Source organism: Gallinula chloropus, assembly GCF_964237585.1.
Source record: "Gallinula chloropus genome assembly, chromosome: 9".
Lineage (NCBI taxonomy): Eukaryota > Metazoa > Chordata > Aves > Gruiformes > Rallidae > Gallinula > Gallinula chloropus.
The window spans coordinates 12,135,637-12,156,010 of NC_140094.1; the positions used below are offsets into that span (position 1 = coordinate 12,135,637).

Here is a 20,374-nt window from a genome sequence, read left to right on the forward strand (position 1 = left end):
TGAGCTTTTCTTAGATTAGGACTTTCCTCACCCAAGTGCATCACTTAACATTTCAACACATAATATTTCAGATTTCTCAAGGTACTCCTTAAACACTCAACTAAACCAGGTGGAGAAGGCAAAGTCCACATGTGATTTGTTCTCCCTGGCTGTCACTGCAGATTTAAAACTGAAGTCATTTTGGATGTGCCTACCACGCTGTGCTTTAATGTTCCTAATATTATTAATATTAGTAACTAACAGTTTTCAGTCTATTGAACAATTAATGAAAAGGTCAATGGGAATTCTTGATAGAGGCATCGTTCATTACAAGGCCCATTGCTTATGCAATCTCGCAGCATCCATCTTCCCAAACAAGCAAAAGGGCCAGAGATGGCAGCTCCTTAAACCTGCCTGTGAGCTCCTAATTTGCAAGATTAATTGTATGAAAGCCAGGAGGATGTTAGTCTTCCAATTGACTGGGTTTCTGATGCATTAAGTGGTACCTGTGTTGTGGTGGGGCATATGCTCCATTGGGTCGATGCAGGTGCCCATTTGGGCATCTGGGTGGTAGGAGCTGGTGGAAATTGTGATCACTATAGCCAGTTTGAAACCTGGTGTTGGTCACCTCTTCCTCCTGTATCTGTAGTGCTCCAGTGGAAATCCATCTGAGTTAAGGGGTGCCTACCTGTATGGCTCCTGTGGCACGTGTGAGAGATGGGAAAAGACTTAAAGGCAGTCCAGCTTGTGAGCAAGAAGAGACATGGTCAAGTTATTAATGCCCCAGGGTAGGGATGGAAAGAGGACACTGTCCCATCTAATGCGTCTGCTGGAGGAGACCTCTAGTGCATCAGTGTTTCCTCACCAAGCACTGAGGAAGGATATGCAGGTCTCAGTGCCCTACTGTGACCACCAGGCTGGGGGTGGTCTGTGCTACCACAGTTCCCAAAGGGAGGCAGCAAGCTCCAGTGAAGGGCCGTTTAGAGAGATGAAGTTTTGAGTACTGTACTGTGCTCCAGCTCCTCTTTGTATTGCCAGAGGAGCTGTACAGGCACTGCAATGCCAGCAAGTTGCTTAAAGCTTTGACAGAAAGTAGCTGTGTCCTAGTGTCATCCTCAAGAGACCCCCCCAAGCTCTTCCAAAAACCTGTGACATTTAATTACGACCCAGCATTTTTGGGCATCCTGCTAGCCGCTTATCTACCCTTCTAGGTGCCTGGTACCTGGGTATCTAGCCCTTATGAATGTCCCTGTTAGCTGAGCAGACCAATCTCCATAGTCCTCTGTACCATTGTTAAATTAATAACTATTGCTCTTTTGATTCTTCCTGAAACCTCAGTTGCTCTTCTCTGTTGGTCCTCACCACCCTGTCACTGGAAAAGATCATTGAGACTAATGGGTTGAGTTTGTCTGTTGGGCCGGTGACTGTCCTGGGATGATGTGTTCTCTGAGGGAATGGTCACACAGGACATGGGTGCAGGGTCAGAGTCTTGCTCAGGGCAGCAGTCAGCACTTCCAACCAGCTCCTGCCTAGTGCTCTAAAGTGCAGGAGGGTGAGTGGTCCTCCTCCCCTTAGGAATGTCTTGACTTGCCAAGGCTCAGCCTCAAAAATCTGTCTGAGTCTGGGCTTAAACTGGTCATGATTGAAATGCAAAAACTCAACAGGACCTTCTAACGTCACCTGGCCTGGCATCACAGCTATGTGACCTTTGCTGTACCTCGCAGGACTTGAATTATTTCCAGGATCATTCCAAAGAGATTCAGCTCTTTGTGGCAGATTTTGCCCCAAAGGTTCCTCTCCTTGAGGACAGACTTGCTGTGAGCTTGTGGTGAAAACATGAAAAACCTCAAGTACATTCCTTGCAGATGTTTTGCATGAGACTAGTTCCATCCCAGAGATGGCTGCGTTCCGTGGGTGGGTAAAAAGATCCCTGTAGATATTTTTGCAAAGCAATTTCAGATCCTTTGCAGCTTGCTAGAGAATTGAATTAGTTGTTTTCCATTCCCTGAATTAACCCTGATTCATTCTTCCCTCAACCCTCTCCCTCTTCCTCCCCTCCCTCCAACAGATGTCCAGCATATTAAGAGGAGAGACATCGTTTTGAAGAGGGAGCTGGGAGAAGGTGCCTTTGGGAAGGTGTTCTTGGCCGAGTGTTACAACCTCAGCCCCACCAACGACAAAATGCTGGTGGCAGTGAAGGTAAATCCCAAGGGACAATGGCAGAGTAGGGCAGGGGCTGGCTGGTGGAGCGAGGCTGGATGAGCCTACGTGGGAAAAGGAAGCCGGGGGAAGGGCTGGGGGCCGGGATGGAGGTTTATCTGATGCTGGAGATTGTGGTAAATCCACTTAGTCACACAGAGTTTCAGTGTTTTCACTTCAAGGTTGTCTGTTCTTGCCAACACCAAAGCCTCTCTTCCTGCCGATGTGGCCAGGAGGCAGACGAGGAGGCGAAGCTGGTCTGGAAGCTGGAAGCTCCTGCGCAGCTGCGGCAGCACCGTGTGGAGTACATCTTCCCTCCATGAGGGACCCGGAATCTTCTCCATCCGGATTTCATCTCTTTGTGGAACAGGCAGAAGCTGAAAGAGAAAAAGGCCTCTGCAAAAACGAGCACTTAAAAGCTGAGCACAACCAACCAATTTGCTGGGATCAATTTGCAGCAAGATGGGCAAAGCAACTCAGCTCAACTCCACTCGGCTCCTGCTTGCCTGGCCACAGATTGCTCCTGTTCTGGTGGTTTTGAGCCAATGCAAGTTCAACTTGGCTTGTGCTGTGCTGTGCTGTTTGCATCCTTGTGAGGGTCCTCATGTGAGCTGTGCCCCATCAGTATGGCTCGGGGCAGAGGAGACCACTCAGTGCATAAATGTTCTCTCCTCTCAAGTGGCACCAGTTGGCAGGCACATGTAGTCTAATCCCCAGGAGTTAATTGATGCCTCCTAACTCCTTGGAAGAAGATCTGCATTTGAACTGATGCTCTACAGGAAAAGAGGCTCCAGCACTCTCTCCAGGATGCTGGAGGCATCCAGTTACTTGAGAGTTGTTTTAATCATTGGCAGTTCAAGCCTTTTTTTGTCCTCTTATGCTCTGTGAACCGCAAGATCACACCTTTCACCTCTGAGACTGGTTAAAGCTGAGGTAGCACAGCAAGCCATGTGATTTATTGCCCGATTACATGGCTGGTACCTGCCTATCAGTGTCAGCCATCCCTTATGCGATCCTGTCTCTCAAGTCTCTACTGTTTCATTTGCATGTAAGCAGAAACAGCATCCGAACTTGTTTCTGTTAATTGCTACTATAAGCTTACATCTCCAGAGCGCCTTTCATCCTGCAAGATCATACAGATCCAGCTTCAGATCAGGGCCTTGAAATCTGGCTTCTTGCCAGCTCAGGGAGGGGAGGGAAGGGGGCAGGGAAAAATCCTTCTAATTTGGGCCACATTATAAGTCTTAGGGGAAAAAGAAAAAGGAAAGAAAAAAAGGCTTTACATATTAAGTTGAGATCTGACTACGTTTCCTGAAGGTCTCATGCTCCTGACAGAGGCTGAGAACTACCTCCCCAGTCACTGCAGCTCAGGGCAGCAGCAGGATGCTGGTTAGGACAGCTGAGTCCACAGCCCAGGGTCTGGCTCAGCTCTGCTCTCAGGGACACCCTCCCGGAGCCAAAGAAAGTGGCTGTGTTACTTGGTTAAATGCACTCAGATTTTCAGTGGAACTAAAGGTTGCAGCCCTGCAGATAAGCTGAGTTTTGATGTGATGGCACGGACAAGCTTCCTGGTTTATGCAGCTTGCATCTAAAAACATCCTAAGAAATGCACAAAAAGTATATTCAGCAAAGAGTGTTGAGGTTACAAAGTCAAGTACTAGAAATGCTGGAGGGGCTGGTGCTCAGGGCACATCCTCCAAACACGCATTTTTCTTTTCTCTGTGGACTTGCTTCATTGTGATGATCACTCCAGTGCCTGAGAGCTCCCTGTGTGTGAGTGCGCTCGTTTTCACAGCCTCCCGGTGAGGTGCCAGGGTTGTATCATCCCCATTCTGCAGAGGGCAGATGGAGAAGCAGGGAAACTGAGCTAAAAGGATCCACTTAAGTAGAGGATGGAGTTACTGACCTGCCTTTCCAGCCCTGAGAACAGCAGGTACCAGACCCATGTTGACCCTCACTGCAGCAATAAACAACCAGCACTTGTGCAGACCTGGCCCTGATGCTGTGTGAGAGGGGATTTCTCAGGGAATACTGGAACCCCTGATGCTTGGTGACAATGGCTGCAACCTCCAGATGCCGAATGACTTGCCAGATGTCACATAGGAATCGAATGATGGAGGCACAAATATGATCCATACCAAACCTTCCTAGGAGAAGCATTTCAGTGATTTTTACTGAGGCATGCCACCTTCTCCTCTGGTCCTGGTCTTCTTTCCCTGTTCTACCACTTCCAGCTCCTCTTTCCCTTATTTCTAAATGCTTGGATGTGCAACCTTAGTTATGTGGGGTTGCTTTTTTTAATATCTTTTTTTGGGGGTGTGTGATATTTACAAACTTACACTCCTAACACCTTGATTGTGTGTGAAGGAGAGGAAACCTAAACTCACTGCAGCTTGAAATATCACAAGCAAAAGAGAGAGAAAAGAGTGATGGGGGAAGGGACTGTTTTCCTGGGGAAAAATAGGGTAGCATCAACATTATGAGGATATTAAATGACTAAAAGCAATTGTGCGCCTGAGATAAGGATGGATGCTTTGCCATCTGCAGCGTGTAACTAACATCCATCTAAATATCTCTAGTCAAGCTATCCCAGAGGACATGGAATTAAAATAAAATTATACCACGTGACTAGCAGTTTGGGGGCAGGAGTGGCCAAAGGCTTGGGTAAAAACTCGCAGCAGATCTTCTCCAAGGGGAAAAGCAGTGATGCTGGAGGATTCCCTGCCTGGCTGTGGGCAGCTTTGCACCCAGCAGAGCCACGGCTCAGGTGAAGGAGCTCTAGCAGCATTCTTGGCCCCTTCCTCTATGTGCAGCTTTCCAATGCTTAACATCCCTTTTTGCACAAAAATCAGAGCCTGCACCTGCTGATGCTGCCTCTCCTGTCAGGATGGGGAGATTCAAGACACAGGGAAAAGGGGGCAGTTATATTTGTATGTAGGTAAGGCAAGAGCTACCTAGTGTCCTCCACCACTGGTGCCCATCAGATCGAATCTGAGCATAACTGGAACGAGTTGCCTGGAATCCTTTTTGACTCCTGTTATGCTGCTGAGTTAAAGCCAGAACTGGTGTTAACCAGTCCTTGTGTGGGGATGATGAGGGGAATACAGCTGAGACCCAGCAACTCAAAATCAGAATTGACTTTTCATTTCCTTAAAGGTTTGCAAAGACTGTGCCAGTTCTCCTGACCATCCTGTCTTGCCAAATGTTCTGAAATTCAACCTTTTTACTCAGTGCTCATGGAAGAGCACTCCCATGATACTGTGGGAAGACAACACACTGCTTTCGAACTACTTCTATGCATCTGCATGATAATGCACGATTAAGTGGTCTCTAACCTTGGGGGAAACCCTCCCCAATCACTGGCTGCACCCCAAGCAACATATTCACAGCGACCCTGCAATGTCAGGCTGGTACACACAGCCTGGAGCCTGCGAGCTACCCTGCCATGACAATGTGGAAGAGGAGATATTCTCAATAAGGATACCGATTCCAGCATCAGTTTGCCAAGGGAGCTGTTATAAACAGCAGGGAATAAAAACATGATTTTAAAAATTATGAGAAAAGACTTGACAGTGTCCTTCTTCAGAGGCAGTTTGAAAAATCCACACAATAACTGCACAGCCAGGCAAATCCATCTTCTGAATAAAGGCAGTGTAGTCAGCTATTTCAAAATAAAAGACAGATAGCAAGGACTGGCTGGCTCAGGAATTTAATAATAATGAGATATGAAGCCATTCACCCCTAGGTCACCAGTACAAATCCTGCCCAAGCTGGGGATAATTGGAAGCTATTACCCTCTGAGGCGTGTTCGCTGCTGCCTGGGAAATGAGTTGGGTAACCTGCTGGGCCGGTAACTACATGAACGAAACGCCGGGGTGGTGCCACCGGCACCTACCACCAGCCCTCCCAGTGCAAGGAGGCCGGCAGCAGCGGTTCCTCTCCCCTCCCTTCCTCATCTGCTCCTCTGCAATACTGTGACCTGTTGGTTCTGGCTTTGCCTCCCACCCGAGCCCACCCTGCCTGTATCTGTGCCCTTTCTTTCAGGCGCTGAAGGACCCCACCTTGGCAGCCCGCAAGGATTTCCAGCGGGAGGCAGAGCTGCTCACCAACCTGCAGCACGAGCACATCGTCAAGTTTTACGGCGTGTGTGGTGACGGTGACCCGCTCATCATGGTCTTCGAGTACATGAAGCACGGGGACCTGAACAAGTTCCTGAGGTACGTGTGAAGGAGGGCGTGGGAGATGCTGCACAGCCGCTCCGTGGTCTTGGTGTGGTTTGTTGTAGATCATGGTGTGCCAGTGACACCGCTGCCATGTGGATGCTGGTGGGCTGAGTAATGAGAGCCGGTTGTTCCAAGGACAGCTTGTTGGAGACGATGTCCTCGCCAGACTTGGTACTTTAGTAGCCCTACCCCAACATTTCCTCTTAGGTTGTCCCAGGGGTGGTGCCTGTGAGCTGTGGAAACCAGGCTTTTCTTCTCCCCCCCCAGCAAGTTTGAAGCTGCAGGAAGCGTGGCTGCAGTCCCTCTCTGCAGCATGGGGGTAGAAAGATGTGAAGCCATGGCTGTCAGCAGCTCCAAGTCCCATCCACCCACTCCCTGTTGAAACAGGAAGGGCACTAGCCATCACTCCCAAAGTCACCCAGACCAAAGTATTCCTTTGAGAAACTTTCTGGGATTCTTGGTCTGGTCGATATCCTGGGCATTTACTGATTTCTAGTTCTCATTCCTCTAATCAGAAAAGAGCTGGCAAATGTTGGAGGGTCCTCACACAGTACCTGTGGAGTCCATCCCTGGTCCTTGCTCCCTAAGCCTCATCAGGCAGAGATGCTGACTGAGATACAGAATATCCTAACCTGTGGCACCACGCTACTCAAGAAGCTCGGCAAGGCTTGACAAAGTAATTGCCTTCCCTGACTCTAGAGAGATGCAAATTGCTGGAGGGCCCCCCAGTCATCATTCAACCATTTCATCAGCATGAGGCAGATCGTTTGTGTGCCCTGAATTCGCCAGCGGTGAGGGGCAGGGAGCAACTGTGGGAGGATGTTTGTGGTGCTGTTCTCCCATGATACAGAAATTACGCTGTGAAACCTGCGTGCAAGTGGAGTGGTACTTACCTCTTGAAATAATTAGTAGTTTTATTTCCCAGTATTTAGAAAATTGGACCCTTGATATTTTCCTGTTTTGACTGCTAAGTGTGAACATGATTGCAGCAGGAACAAGAAGCTTGAGCACAGCAGGTCTAGATCTGGGGTTGGGATACACTCCGTGATTATTTTTCCACCATCACAGTCACTTTCTGACCAGGAAACACGGGTCCTTCCCTGAGGTGTTCATTTCTAAGCAATCACCTACACCAGAAGGGAGAAGGACCCCAAAGGTTTCTTCCTCCTTATTTTGGCATAGTTGTGGGTAGATTGAATGTGATTTTATAGCTCAGTCCCTGTCTCAGGCTCTTGATAGATGACATCCTTGACAAGGTAGGATGAGTGAAGGCCGGTGCTACACTGGCTGTGCAGAGCTCTGCAGACCCATGTTCAAGGAGGAGCAGCCCTGGTTACCCTGGGACCCTCTCTTGTGCTACCCTGTCTTGCAGGGGCCCAGTAGCTTCCCAGCAGCAGCAGATTGAGCCTCTGCCTGCTGGTATAAAACTGTGTATTGGGCCCAAATGGTGTTTTAGCACAGATTGGAGATGCAATGTTAAGGACAGTGCCTCAGTCTTGTGACTGGGGGAAGGCAGTCTGGAAAAGTGCCTGAGAAAGTGTTTTTGAAATACTTCACAAGAAAGAGCAGAAAATTGACCCATCTTTTTTTCCTGACAGAACAAGCAACCTTATTCTCCTCAGAGGGGGTAGATATTACAGCTGAGGCATAGCCTCACACTCTGCTCTAATTGACCTCCCAAACCGTATAGCCCAAACCAGGCTCTCCTGCTGTCTCAGAGAGGTGTCTCGTGCCCACTGCCAATGCCTTGTGTAATTGCTTCACACAACAGTGTGGTCCTAAGGCTGACATCATGCTGAAGCCATGTGCCCCTTCATCCCCATCTCCCAACCCTACCCTGGGAACACTCATGCCCTGGGAGGCCAGGGCCTGTCCTGGTGTCGTTGGAGAAGAGAGCTTGTTATATTATCTTTGGCCTTTATGGAGGAAAAGTAGCTTTCCAGATGTGTGGTCCCTGGGATTGCAGCCTCACATCTTCCAGCTACTTTTAGCTGCCAGCTTTTCCTTCTCATGCAGCTATGGAGCTAGCAGCTATGAGCTCCATTCTCCCCATGTTGGGGTCTCATTGGCAGTGAAATCCCTTCGGGTCCCAAAGGCAGCTGGCTTTTGGGACAAGGGAGCTTATACCCAGCAAAATTCCCAAGAGACATATGGAAAGAGAGGCCTGTTTGTCAGATCAGATTGGGGCTGAAAGGGGTCAAAGAAGGGCAGTGGTGCAGGAGTGCCTGGCATCCCTGGTGAGCAGCAGTTTTTACATGTGCCATGATTCACCCAGCCCACAGCAGGAGAGAGTTCCAGGCGCTGGAGGCCAGGGCCACTGTAAGAGACACTTGGATGGACTTTTCCCAGTTTAACTACAGAAATTGGAAAAGCAGTAAAAAGGAAGATGCCCGCTTTAGACTCAGTTTCCTAGAGAAAAGCACAATAAATAAATCCCCCCAAGTGTTGTTAAGCCTTTGTGGGTTTCCCAGAAAAGAGAGAATTTTACTGGTCTGTAAAATTAACTGGTGTGGCAAGGGACACAAGCACTAGGATCAACACCTCCCAGCTGGGCTAGAGGCAGCATGTACTGGGATGGCTCTGTATGCTTCCCAGGACCCCAGCACCTAATACCATTGCTGGTGGTGCAGCAACTTACCCTCCTGTCCACACTGGGGGGGCGGCAGTCGTGGTGTCCTGGCCAATAGAAAAGGGATAGTGAAAAGATCCTGCTGTGGAGAAATACAGACATTGCTCTTCAGCAAGCACAGTGTCCCTCAGGCCAGTGCACATGGGCTGGAGATAGCTCTCAGGGTGTGTGCATGGCTGGGCTGGGAGCTCCCTGGCACAGCAACCTGCTGCTCCTCGGGGGTCTGCAGCAACCACCTTCCCTCTCTGCTCACCAAACATCTCCATCGCCTCCTCCCTTTCCTTCTGCCCCTGGTTTTCTAACATCTGTATTCTGTCTCTGACAGCAGCATATTTGAAGTAGAGATTGTGCCATTACAGGCACTTTCTGCAGCCCATAGTAAGTCGTTGCCATTTGCTGTCAACTCAGGTGGTATCTTTTATTAGAAAGGATGCATCATTCTGATGGTTTGCATCCGCCCTTCCAGGGACACAGCCCCATGGTCTGGCGACAGAAAGAGGATCTTCAGCAGAGGAAGCCAGAGGAGTAATTTTCTTCCCCACATTGGCAAAATCCTCCAACACTCCATAATGGAGAAAAGCCCCAATGGTTCTTTAACAGGGGTTCCACCCAGTTCTATGGCCTCTCTGTAAAGCTGAATTAAATCCCTTTCCCCAGGAAAAGATGGGCAGATCCCTCTCATATTCCCTGTAGGCTTCATGACACAACTAAATGTACTAATATCCTTCTTGTTAATCTCATAAATGAGTAGATACTTCTTTCTTCTGGACTATAACCATGTGCGATAGAGAAAGGGAGGGAAGGAGGTGTATGTACTAAATAGGACATACCAAGATGTGTCCTACATAGTAGGATGTACAAAAAGCCAGTGAAATAAAGATGTTGGCAGACCATTTTTTAAACATCACCTGTTCCCTTCAGACACTGACATTTCTTTGGGGGCCAATTACTGTGTTTCAGAAAGGTGGCAATAATGAGATAGCAATAATATATCTTTCACTTCTCACCTAGGAATGTTTACCTTTGATGACAACAGGTATCAGCTGCAGCTAAATATGGTGTAACTGCAAGGCATGACTGGTACAAACTGTCCAGCACAGTTTTAGAAGCTATTGTTTGTCCTGCTTTGCTGTTTTTATCTAACCTTCGCAGTCCTGGCTCAGCTTCACCTGCTGGCGACATCTGTTGTCACCATCAGGTAGTTTCCTGGGGTAAACCCATCTGTGGGCTAAGAAAGACATCAAGCAGTCATTTCTGCATACACTGTCCTGCAGCTCCTCATTGCCTTCAGCAGTTCTTCCAGTGTGCTGCTGCTGCTACCATGCCCATGAGTCTCCAAGATGCCTCTAGCAGCCCCAGCCTTAGTGCCCACAGTGCTGCTCACAGCCAGCTCATCCCGCAGTCACTGTAGCATCATCCATTCATGGCTTCCAAAAAGCACTCCTGGCTCCTCAGCATTCATTTCTGGAGTTTCTCTTTTCTTCCAGATCCCCATCGGCCAGGGAGGGGACCTTCAGAGCCATGTTCCCTGTGGTCAGGCAACAGGAGGTAGCTGAAGAGGGGGGCATTTGAAAAACTAGCTGGGATGCTAATTACTTGTTGCACCCTCAAGACCAACAGAGCAATTAGAGAATAAACAGAAAGGAGGGAAACAGTTTGGATCTTGTTGTGGGTTGTTCAGCCCCAGGTCAAGAAGGAGAGAAGGCTCTGTACCTGCAATTTCAATATGCTAGCACTCTGTGGGGTTGCTGCTGCTGATGGGGGTGAAATACCAAGGATCCTTTCAAACAGAACTGTATGAAAGCCTCAGAGGAAATGCCGTGCTGTATCTTAGCCACAAGGAGGAAGGTCACAGCAAAGTTTCTTGCTTTTGCCTAAATATGAGGGCTTTTGTTATTCCACCTTCACACAGGCTACCAGAAGGTGAGCTCTACCAGGGGAAGAGACATCAGAGGGAGGACAGCAAAGACAGGCTTGGTACACAGCGAGGGAGGGGACTAAAATGGGACAGGACAGGAATAAGACTGACCTTAAGTCCTACATTTACAATGCGCTTGGTTCAGCAAAATACTTCTTTTTGTTGCCCAGGATGTTCTCTGTATCTGCTGACATCCAGGTCTAACCTTTGCACCTCTGCTTGTACCTTCACAGCTCACAGTACCTGTGTTACCTCTGGGATAGCTTAGGGTATAAAAGGTATTTCCCAGGGATGAAGCTTCTGGTGTTCTTGTGAAACCTTTTCTGTGATCTCTTGCTGTATTGGTATCGATCAGGGGGAGGTTGTTTGGTGACACGTAGTTTGGAGGAAATAGAGGAGTTTGGGATTATTGAAGAGGCTAGTAGCAAGATATGGGGATCTCTCTACCCTGGGAAGGTTTCCAAGGTGTAAGAATTAGAATTAGCTGGAGTAAACATGTAAATATCTGGATGTTCCTTAGTTTTACATAGGTCTTGTCAGAGAAGAATGTCCGTGTTGCATCAAGCCAGTGGTTCCTCTGTCCTGACAGTCTGTCTCCATCTGTGGCCGTAAGAGGCATGTATGGCAACCACTCACCCACCAAATGTTCCCCCAACCTCCTGTTCTCTTAAGCTTGTCTTTTTTTTCCTTTCCACTGGAGCTGTGTGTGCATCATCACAGTGCAGAGTTGGGTGCTGGTCTCCACTCCAGCAGGAACAGCGACCGTGTGGGTTCCTATCTCCTGGTCAGTTTTGAGACCAAACTCTATGCTTTGTGCTTCTTCCTCCCTATAGGGCACATGGCCCAGATGCTATGATCCTCGTGGATGGGCAGCCTCGACAAGCCAAAGGGGAGCTAGGGCTATCCCAGATGCTCCACATCGCTAGCCAGATCGCCTCTGGAATGGTGTACCTTGCCTCCCAGCACTTTGTCCATAGAGACCTGGCCACCAGGAACTGCTTGGTCGGAGCCAACCTGCTGGTGAAGATTGGAGACTTTGGGATGTCAAGAGATGTCTACAGCACTGATTACTACAGGGTAAGGCAGCTCCAGTGACAGTCTGATGCTCAGAGCAAAGGGAGACTAGGAAATGTCACAATAAATCAGGTTTTGGAGCTCTTGGGCTCACTTCCTTGGTTATTCCCTCACTGCACAGACGGTGATCAGGCATTCCTGAACCACTGTCCTCACTCCTGTTCAGTCCTGGGCATGCTTATAGTTCAGATGTCCATACAGATGCTTACACACAGAGCTCTCTTTGATGCCCCAGCACACAGCCACACGTTTTGGGGTGGCTTTGAAGTCATCCTATTCTTCCTTCCTATTTTTTCTCCCTCTTTTTTGAAGACACTGACAAATTAAAGGTAGTCCAAAGAGATGACAAAGACTACAGGCTGTGACCTCTGGTGTTAGATTAAAGAAACTTAATACAAGGACCTAGAGAAAACACAACTGAAAGACTGACTGATAAGTGCATAAAATATGGAAGAGGAAATAATAGGCAATTTAGGTTTGACCTCAAAACACTTTTTTTCCAGCAGGGTCATCTTTTAGACAATGGAATAATTTGCCAGAGGTAGATTGCTGAGGGCCTGTCATTAAAGAAGTTCAGGAAACAGCTAGATAAAAATGCCTGGGTTTAGTGCAGAGGCTAATCCTGCACTCGTCTCTGGGGATGGGCTCAATGAGTCAGGAATGCTTTTCCAGCCTTTTCTTCTGTGATCTGTGCTCTCACTGTCCCCTTGTCTTGCACACTCCCTTTGTACCTGTCTGCACTGCCCTACCTGCCCGGGATGGCAGCCTCCCTGGGGGGACATCGTGTTTCTCACCCTTCCTCGGCTGCAGGAGAAGCTGTGCTGTGTGGAGTTGGAAGCACACTGGTGTAGGCATTTCTCTCTGGGCTGTCCACCAGCAGGGAAGAGGTTTTCAGGCTAAGGAGTGGTGCTTTTTAGCCTGGTGCTTCAACTAAGGCTGGTTTATTTCTGGTTACAACATGGATGTTTAACCTTGAGGGTGACTTCTATCCGTTACCCAAGAAAGGGTTGACCTATGGTCTTGATCCAATCCAGAAGTTTTTCTTTATGTGATAGGCAGCTGCCAAGTGGAGTTACTGTGTTGGGAGGGAGAAAAAAACATGATCACATTTCTGCTGAGACATATCACCTCTCCCAGCCCAGGACACTGGCTTATCACTGTTTAATAGCCAGTGATGGAATTGGTCTTCACTGTGGAGCACAAAAATCCACACTGGAAAATGGTCTTGGTGCAGTTACTGGTCAGTGATGAGGGAATAGAGGTGGTTATGGTTCTATCACTGCAGAAACTTCAGGAAGTAGCTAGTGGGGAAGAGAAGGCCTAGGGGAGGATGAGAAGCAGCCTGTGTTCTTGCCTGGCCCCTGTTCTTTAGTTGTGTTAGACCTACTTCAACCGCAGTCAGTGTCACACTGCTTGAGACTATCTCAGCCAAGCTGGTGTTCTCTGCAATGGAAGAATTGGATGCTATGGCCATGCAAAAGCTGGGAGGGCCTCCAAAATGTGACAGTTGGGAAGATCTCTATAGGCCAGTTCACTGTTGTGGGATTTTTTGTCTTCTCTGTGGTGGTGTCCTGTAGACCTTATCCTGTCTGTGCAAAGTGCTTTGCTGATGGTTGCTGCGTGCTATCTTGTGCAGTGTCATAAGGCTTTTCTAGAGGACTTTTCTCTGCTAACACAAATTGCCATGCATGACCAAAGCCTGGTTACCAGAGCAAGAGCTGAGCTTCGGACCAGCACAGCCTTTTATCCTTAGTTGTTTCTCCTTTCTCTGTTTTCACTCACTTTTGGTACTTTTAAACCTCTTGATCAGTAAGCCCATGCTCTGCGTGCATGGAGACCTTTTCCTGTTTCTGTCCAGGGAGGGGTCCTAGCAAATTAAGGTTTTGATTGCTGGTATTGACACTGGTGGTTTGAGGGGCAGAGGGTTTATGTGACTTGCCCAAGGCCAAAGCAGGATGCAGTGGCAGAGCTGGGAAGCCCATCCAAGCAATATATTCCCCCCTGCACAGAGCAGAAATCCAGGAGCCAAGTGTCCTTCATCCTTCCTCCAGCCACAGCCCAGCCACACTACTCCAAGCACAAGAAAAGAACCCATATGGGTCCATTTCTCAATCTCCTTCCCTAATCACTGTCTCATGGGACATGTTTATGAGGACAGCACACGGAGCTGACCTCATTATTCACCCTTCTTGTGCACTCACAGTTATGTGACAGTTTCTGTCCTTCCCCATCCACCACTATCTCGTACCTGTCCTCTGCCTTGCACAGCACTGCTGCATTCATCCTCTGCAAGAACTGGTGTGCACCTTGCTGTCCCTGGACTGGGAAATCTATTTGGTTTCTATATGGCAACCTGCACATCTAAGTTCCTTATGAACCCTTTGAACTGAAACCTGGTTGTGACACTAATGAAGCCACACGGGGCTCATGCGAATTGATTGTAGAGACTTGACTTTAACTCTGTTAAGAAGCAGCATTCACTTTCTCCTGCAAACATGGGTGAGAAAAACAACATGGCTTCACAGCAGTTGTGCATTTGTTCTCTGTCTTCCTCCCAGTTTTAATTCCTAACACCCCTTGCATGGAAACTTGTTCTTTGAGGCTGCCAAGACAGACCTCTCATGAAACCCACCAAGGTACCCCAAGTGAGGGCTTTTTGGATGGGCACAGAACAAATGAGCTCAAGTGTGAGAACTGGACAGCTCCTGGGTCTTGGCTATGGAAGGTAGAGATGTGGCTGAAGAGGCGAATTTTAGTGCTGTCCCTGGTCACATTTACAGCCTGCCTGGTGACATTCCCAAGTCTTGATTCCCAGAGTTTGTGCACTGCAGCTCTCCTCTTTTGACAGCCTGCCATTCCCACCAGTAGGGCCTGGAGCAAGGTGGACTCTAGAAAGTATTGCTTGATGTGTCCAAGCTGGTGCCCAGGAAGAATATTACAATTTGTCATTTTCTGGGAGTACAGCAAAGGATTCCACCTCAAAGCTGGCACAAAATGGCATGTCTGGAGCTCTCTGTGAGCAGACTGACTTCAGTCCACTGGGTCCCTGTGTTTGCTTCTGCCCAGGCCCCATGAGCATGGATAACTGGGCATGTGGATATAGGAGTGTGTTCTGGGCTGAGGATTAGCTCCTAGCCATTTCCTTTCTTTCCCATTTTTAATCTTTTAAAACAAAGAAGGAACACCATCTGGCTCCTGCATTTGTGGGATGCAAAAGTGGTTTAACAAAGGTGAACTGCTTAATTTCCTGTTACACATTTGGATACAGAAAACAAACATTTGCGTAACAAAAGCAGTGGAGAGGCTTGTTTCCCCTCTCCTTCAGGCTCTCCATGTTCTGCCTGAAGACAGATGCGTCCTTTTCCCTGTGCATCACAGAGGGATCCAGTCAGTTGGTGCCTTTAAACCTTCTTTCAATGTGACAGGATGGAGAGACATGGTTTGTGGGGGTGTAGGTGGTGGGGAGAGGTGAAACAGCATCTGATTAGGAGGCAGAAGAAAGTGGAGGGACTGGGGAGATGGGGAGAAGTAACCCAGCATCTGTGTAAAAAGTAAAGGTGGGGATGCTGAAGAAGCAGTTCTGTGACATGTTATGTAACGTGCTGTGCAATCCTTGGTGTGAGTCTCTGTGTGAAGGCAGGATGGAATACATCCATATTGGAGAGAAAATATTTGGGTGGATTTTGTTTTCCTTGTTGTTTTCTTTAAAAGACAAAATGTGTGAGCAGGTGATTTTTTTTAGCTATGACTCAGGACTGTGACAGCAGGTGGTGGGATGCTGCAGGTCAGGGATGTTGTTCTTCAGCCAAGCTGAGTGTGGTTTGGAGACTGCAGCAAGCCAGGCACACGGTGCCTGCTCAGCACCTTCTGAGGAGCTGGAGACTGTCAGGGCAGCTGGGGGGGGTTTGTCTAGAGCTTGGGTCATCACTAGAGCTGATCTCAGGACACCCAGCTGTTTCCAGCTTGCAGAGTGGGGTTTGGCTGTTCCCAGAGCCCTTTGTGGCTGTGAACTCACCTGTGCTCCAGTGAAATCCACGTCATTTCCCTTTCTTTCCCCAAAATGTGTAATTTAATTCCAAAACAAATTCATGTGGCAGCTTCCCAGGGCAAGGGCAGTATTTCTTCATCTTTAGAAGAGAATACAGCCTTAAATTGCAGTCAGCAGTCCTTAATAACTTCCAAGGTAGTATATCCTGGCATGGGTTGGAACCCAGCAGTGAAGACACACGTCAAGTAGAGGAAGGATTTATGTAGGCATTAAACCCCATTAAGGCATCCCTTTGTCTGGGTCTCCTATGTCCTACCCTTCTGGCATCCTGTCCCAAATCCTGGTCTGGGCTTGAAACCTCCAGGGGATTTAGCTCCATCCTTTCCCAGTGGTCTGTCCTGAATGTACCTCAGGTCACAGTTCATCACACAGAGGACACCTGCTTGTCAAAAAAAGAGACACATGCGGGATTTGCAAAGGGCTCTGAAAATACGTTTCTATTTCTAGCAACACAGAGCTAAACATAATAACAAAAAAACACTCCATGCTTCTGTGTCCTCACCACTCTGGAGCATTGTTTGGATTTGGGAGATACAAGGTTTTCAGGAAAAAGTAATATCTTTTATTAGAACACATGATATTGTTGGAGGGTAAAAAAAAAAGAATGAATTTTAGACACACAAACCCTCTCTGGATTCTTTTTTTTTTCCCCTCAGTACTATCAGTAGTTTAATAAAAGATTAATATCTCTTCCTATGAACCTTGGCTCTCACATCCTTACACCACTGGAACCAGAACAACATTTCTCTTGTGACTTTGGCCTCAGGTCAATGTTCTTTAAAAAAGTCTGGGATCCCCCTGGCAGATACCTCCTCCTCTGAAGCATGAAGGCTTACCCTGTAAACATTTTCTTTCTTCTTTAAAACAGCTAGAGAAAACCTCATAGTCTTTATAATTTTCAGTACCCACTGTTGGGTTGCTTCCTGTTGACCATCTCTCATCTAGACCACATCTTACTTTAGTTCTTCTTCTCTGGAGTTCAAAATCGTTTTCTTTCTCCTGGGCACAGTCAGTTATTTTTGTGGTGAAATTTCCACGTAAATAATAGATCACTGGGGGTTAGCAGCTGCCTGGGTTGTGCTCCTTCCGAGGTCCATTCAGCAGCATAGATAAGACAAATAGACAAGCCTTACATTGAAAGATTCACCCACACTCTCCTAGATAGAGGGTCCCTAAACAATCACACCATCATTGAACGGTGCTCTGCTCCCACCCGCTTTGAACTCACTGCAGAGGCTCACTGTGTTTCATGCATCCTTACCAGGGATCCTCAATGTCCATGTGTATCCTTCAGCTGTACCACACCCGCTTCCATGTCTCCTGATGCTCCTTTTGTTGCTGCCATCTCATGCAGCATGTTTACAGCATGGAAGGTTGATCCTTGCAGATGGGCCCTGGTAGCACCAGGAAGGAGCCCTGTGATGAGTGCACCTGAGCTCTGCACCTCCACCTACAAAGGGGGTTGCCCACAGGCAGAGGGGAGGAAAACTCCCTCTGAATTTCTGTCTGGGATATGGTACTGACTCAATTTTGGGGAAAAGAAAGCTACCACTTTGAGGATTTACTGCAGACCTGGTGTACTCTGTCAGGACTGTCAGTTCTGGACAGGGGGCGAACCAGGCTCTGTTTCCCCCTCAGTGTGCTCAGGATCCGTTTCAGTGTCCATGGGTGGGGAAAGCAAGTTCAGTCCCTGGCTGTGCTGAGTGTTGTGTGCAATCTTGTGTCGATAGTACAGTGTGTGTTCCACATTCAGCTTCCAACATCAGTACTGTTTCTAGCACCAAAGTGCTGTGCAGATGCCAGGCAGCTGAGCGTCACCTTTTGTCTCTTCTACACCACCTCTGAGGTGAAAAATAGAACGTGCTGCTCTCTCCATCCTTTCTGCCAGGGTGTTGGGATGGTTTCATATATGTAAAAACATGTTGAACTAATGAAAGTACTTAGAAGTGCAAAGCCATTTTCTCCTGTATCGAGTGGGATCCTGGAGAACATGGTTGCTTTGTCGTACCTATGTAGGTAAGGGCAGGAGAGTCTCATGGTGAACTGGCGATGTGGCCTTGAGATCCCTAGAACTGATACAGAAGGGTCAGCTAGGCAGAGCCATAGTCTTGCTATATGCAGGAGCCTGTCCCTTCTATTGAAAGTATTACACGTTCTACCCAGCATCTGTTTACCCCACGTGTCCCATCACCCCAACCCCTGATTTATAATTTATTTCCATGTTTTCACTGCATCTCATTCCTCGAGATGACACCTCTATGCCCCATGAGATGTGGATGACTCATGTCATGGTGCCTTGCAACTGTCCTGACTGGTGGTTTGGGGGCAAAAGACCCCATTTCCTGCTAACTTAGCGGTAAGGTTGGAAATAGGGGAGGTGAGGGACCTGCTCAATGTGGGTGCGTGGGTTAAGTGTCTCTGTGCCTGTCCTGGTGTGTTCCGTGTGCAGGAAAAGTCAGTGTGATATTGAATGTGCTGGTCTCTGATATCTCTGTGACTCCTGTAAAAACCTCTGCAAATTGAATTCATGGCACAGTTCCTTATCTCCTGAAAGGAAGATGTAACAGCATCATCTTTTGTTTTAACCAGACATTTTTTCCCTCAACATTTGCCCATTTCTACACTGAGGGAAAAAACAAATGTTGAGTCTTTCTGGTTTTTTCTCCTTTCCTTCTGTTTGAAACATTAAGAGCCCTTCACACTAAGCAGCTCAAGTGCAGAGGAATTAATTGGGGAAATTAGGTTGTGTTGTATTTCTGGCATTTTCTCAGAAATGGTAATTGCCCTAATTCTCCACCCTGCCAAGACCTCCACCCGCACCCTATTTTCCCCCTCCCCCTTTCCTTACTGTCTACCTGTCTTTCTCCTGCTTGAGTTGCTGTTTTCATGCTGTTGCCATTTATTTCATTTTGGTAATGAGAGGGATGTGGCAGGTGAAGAGCTCTCACAATCTGGTGACATCTTCTTTGAAGCACAGGCACAAAAGAGCAGTTTGTTTTTGGGGAAATAAAAACTCCCTGCTACAGTACTTGACCTCCACGCTCACCTCTTCTCCTCCTCAGGATCTGTTGCTGCTGCATCGCAAGTCATTTCGCTCAGGTTTTTTGTTTAATGTAGTCTCAATATTCACCCCAACACTGGCCTCCATGCTTAACCCCTCTATGTTTCCCCCAAACCACCCAAACCCTCACACACTTACTGAGAGCTAATCAAACTTGTCATCTTTCAGTCAAAGCTCAGCCCCATTCCCAGACATTTGAATCCAGGCTTTTGCTTTCTCACAACCATTGGACTGAGCTCCAGAGATCTGGGAGTTCAAAGCCTTTCACTTCATCTTTCTGATGGTTTTTAACCCCTTGACCTTCCATTTGTGGAAGTCATAGATGTAGCCAAATAGGGAGGAACTGTTGGTCGTTCAGTATTTCCCGACATAAAACACCTGGTGATGTTCATGGCAAATTCAGATCTGATGGAGATGCTACGGTGGGTAGTGGTGGGACTCCTTGTTTCAGGAGATAGTAGGTATCAACAGCTGAGATAGGTTGATAAAGTGATTGAACAGAACTGTGGAAGCAAAGTAATCTATGAGGGGCTAAGCGAACACAAAATACTGCCCCTGTGTCAGGAAGTCCCTGTGCCACTGGGTTTACTGAGGACAAGAAGACTATTGTGGGACATACACTGTGGGCTCTTCTGTTTCCATACTCTCCCCTATGCATCTTGGACTGAGGTCAGAATCCCGACTGACTGGTCTTTGGCTGTTCTTAAAAGTTGTCCAGGCTGATCTCTGCTTTTCTTGGAGTAGGGGAGAGTACTTGGGGTAACCAGTCAAATGCTGGACCCAGCTGATGGGTAGTGAGACCATCTCCACAAAGTCAGAGATCCAGTTCAGAAAGCTGGGATTGTTTCTCCACGTAGCCAAACTACCCAAGTCTGTTCACCTGTGCTGTGAAAGCTTGATCAGTGTGTTTGATCAGTGTGTTTCCGTCAGGGATTTCAGGAGACATTTACGTCAAAGAAATTGCTTTCCCATAAAACTTAACTAGGGAGGGCAGGGCTCTTGTCCGTTTTCAGTGTACCCTGGGAGCAGCCAACAGATCCAGAGAGGCAGGAAAAGTTGTTTGTGATCCCCACCCATCCTTGAGTAGTTCTCCTCTCTTTGTCTTGACTGTGAAACTGTTTTTACCCTGTTATAATGTTTTTTGTCCAAGCGTGGTCCCCAAGTGAACATCCACCTGCTATAGAGGCTGCCTGCATGCAATGTGCTCCCTTCCCCACTGTCCCCACTCTGAATATCCCATTAG

General features: G+C 47.8%; 1 protein-coding gene across 3 annotated transcripts in view; it reads left to right on the forward strand.

Annotated features, from left to right (window-relative positions):
* NTRK3 (neurotrophic receptor tyrosine kinase 3) overlaps positions 1-20,374 on the forward strand; it is a 212,273-nt gene that overhangs the window by 167,695 nt on the left and 24,204 nt on the right. For all 3 annotated transcript variants that reach the window (XM_084267860.1, XM_084267859.1, XM_084267861.1), the window contains exons 12-14: positions 2,048-2,178; positions 6,223-6,395; positions 11,782-12,025. In XM_084267860.1, coding sequence (XP_084123986.1) covers positions 2,048-2,178; positions 6,223-6,395; positions 11,782-12,025 — 548 coding nt within the window. The remainder of the gene's footprint in view (positions 1-2,047; positions 2,179-6,222; positions 6,396-11,781; positions 12,026-20,374) is intronic.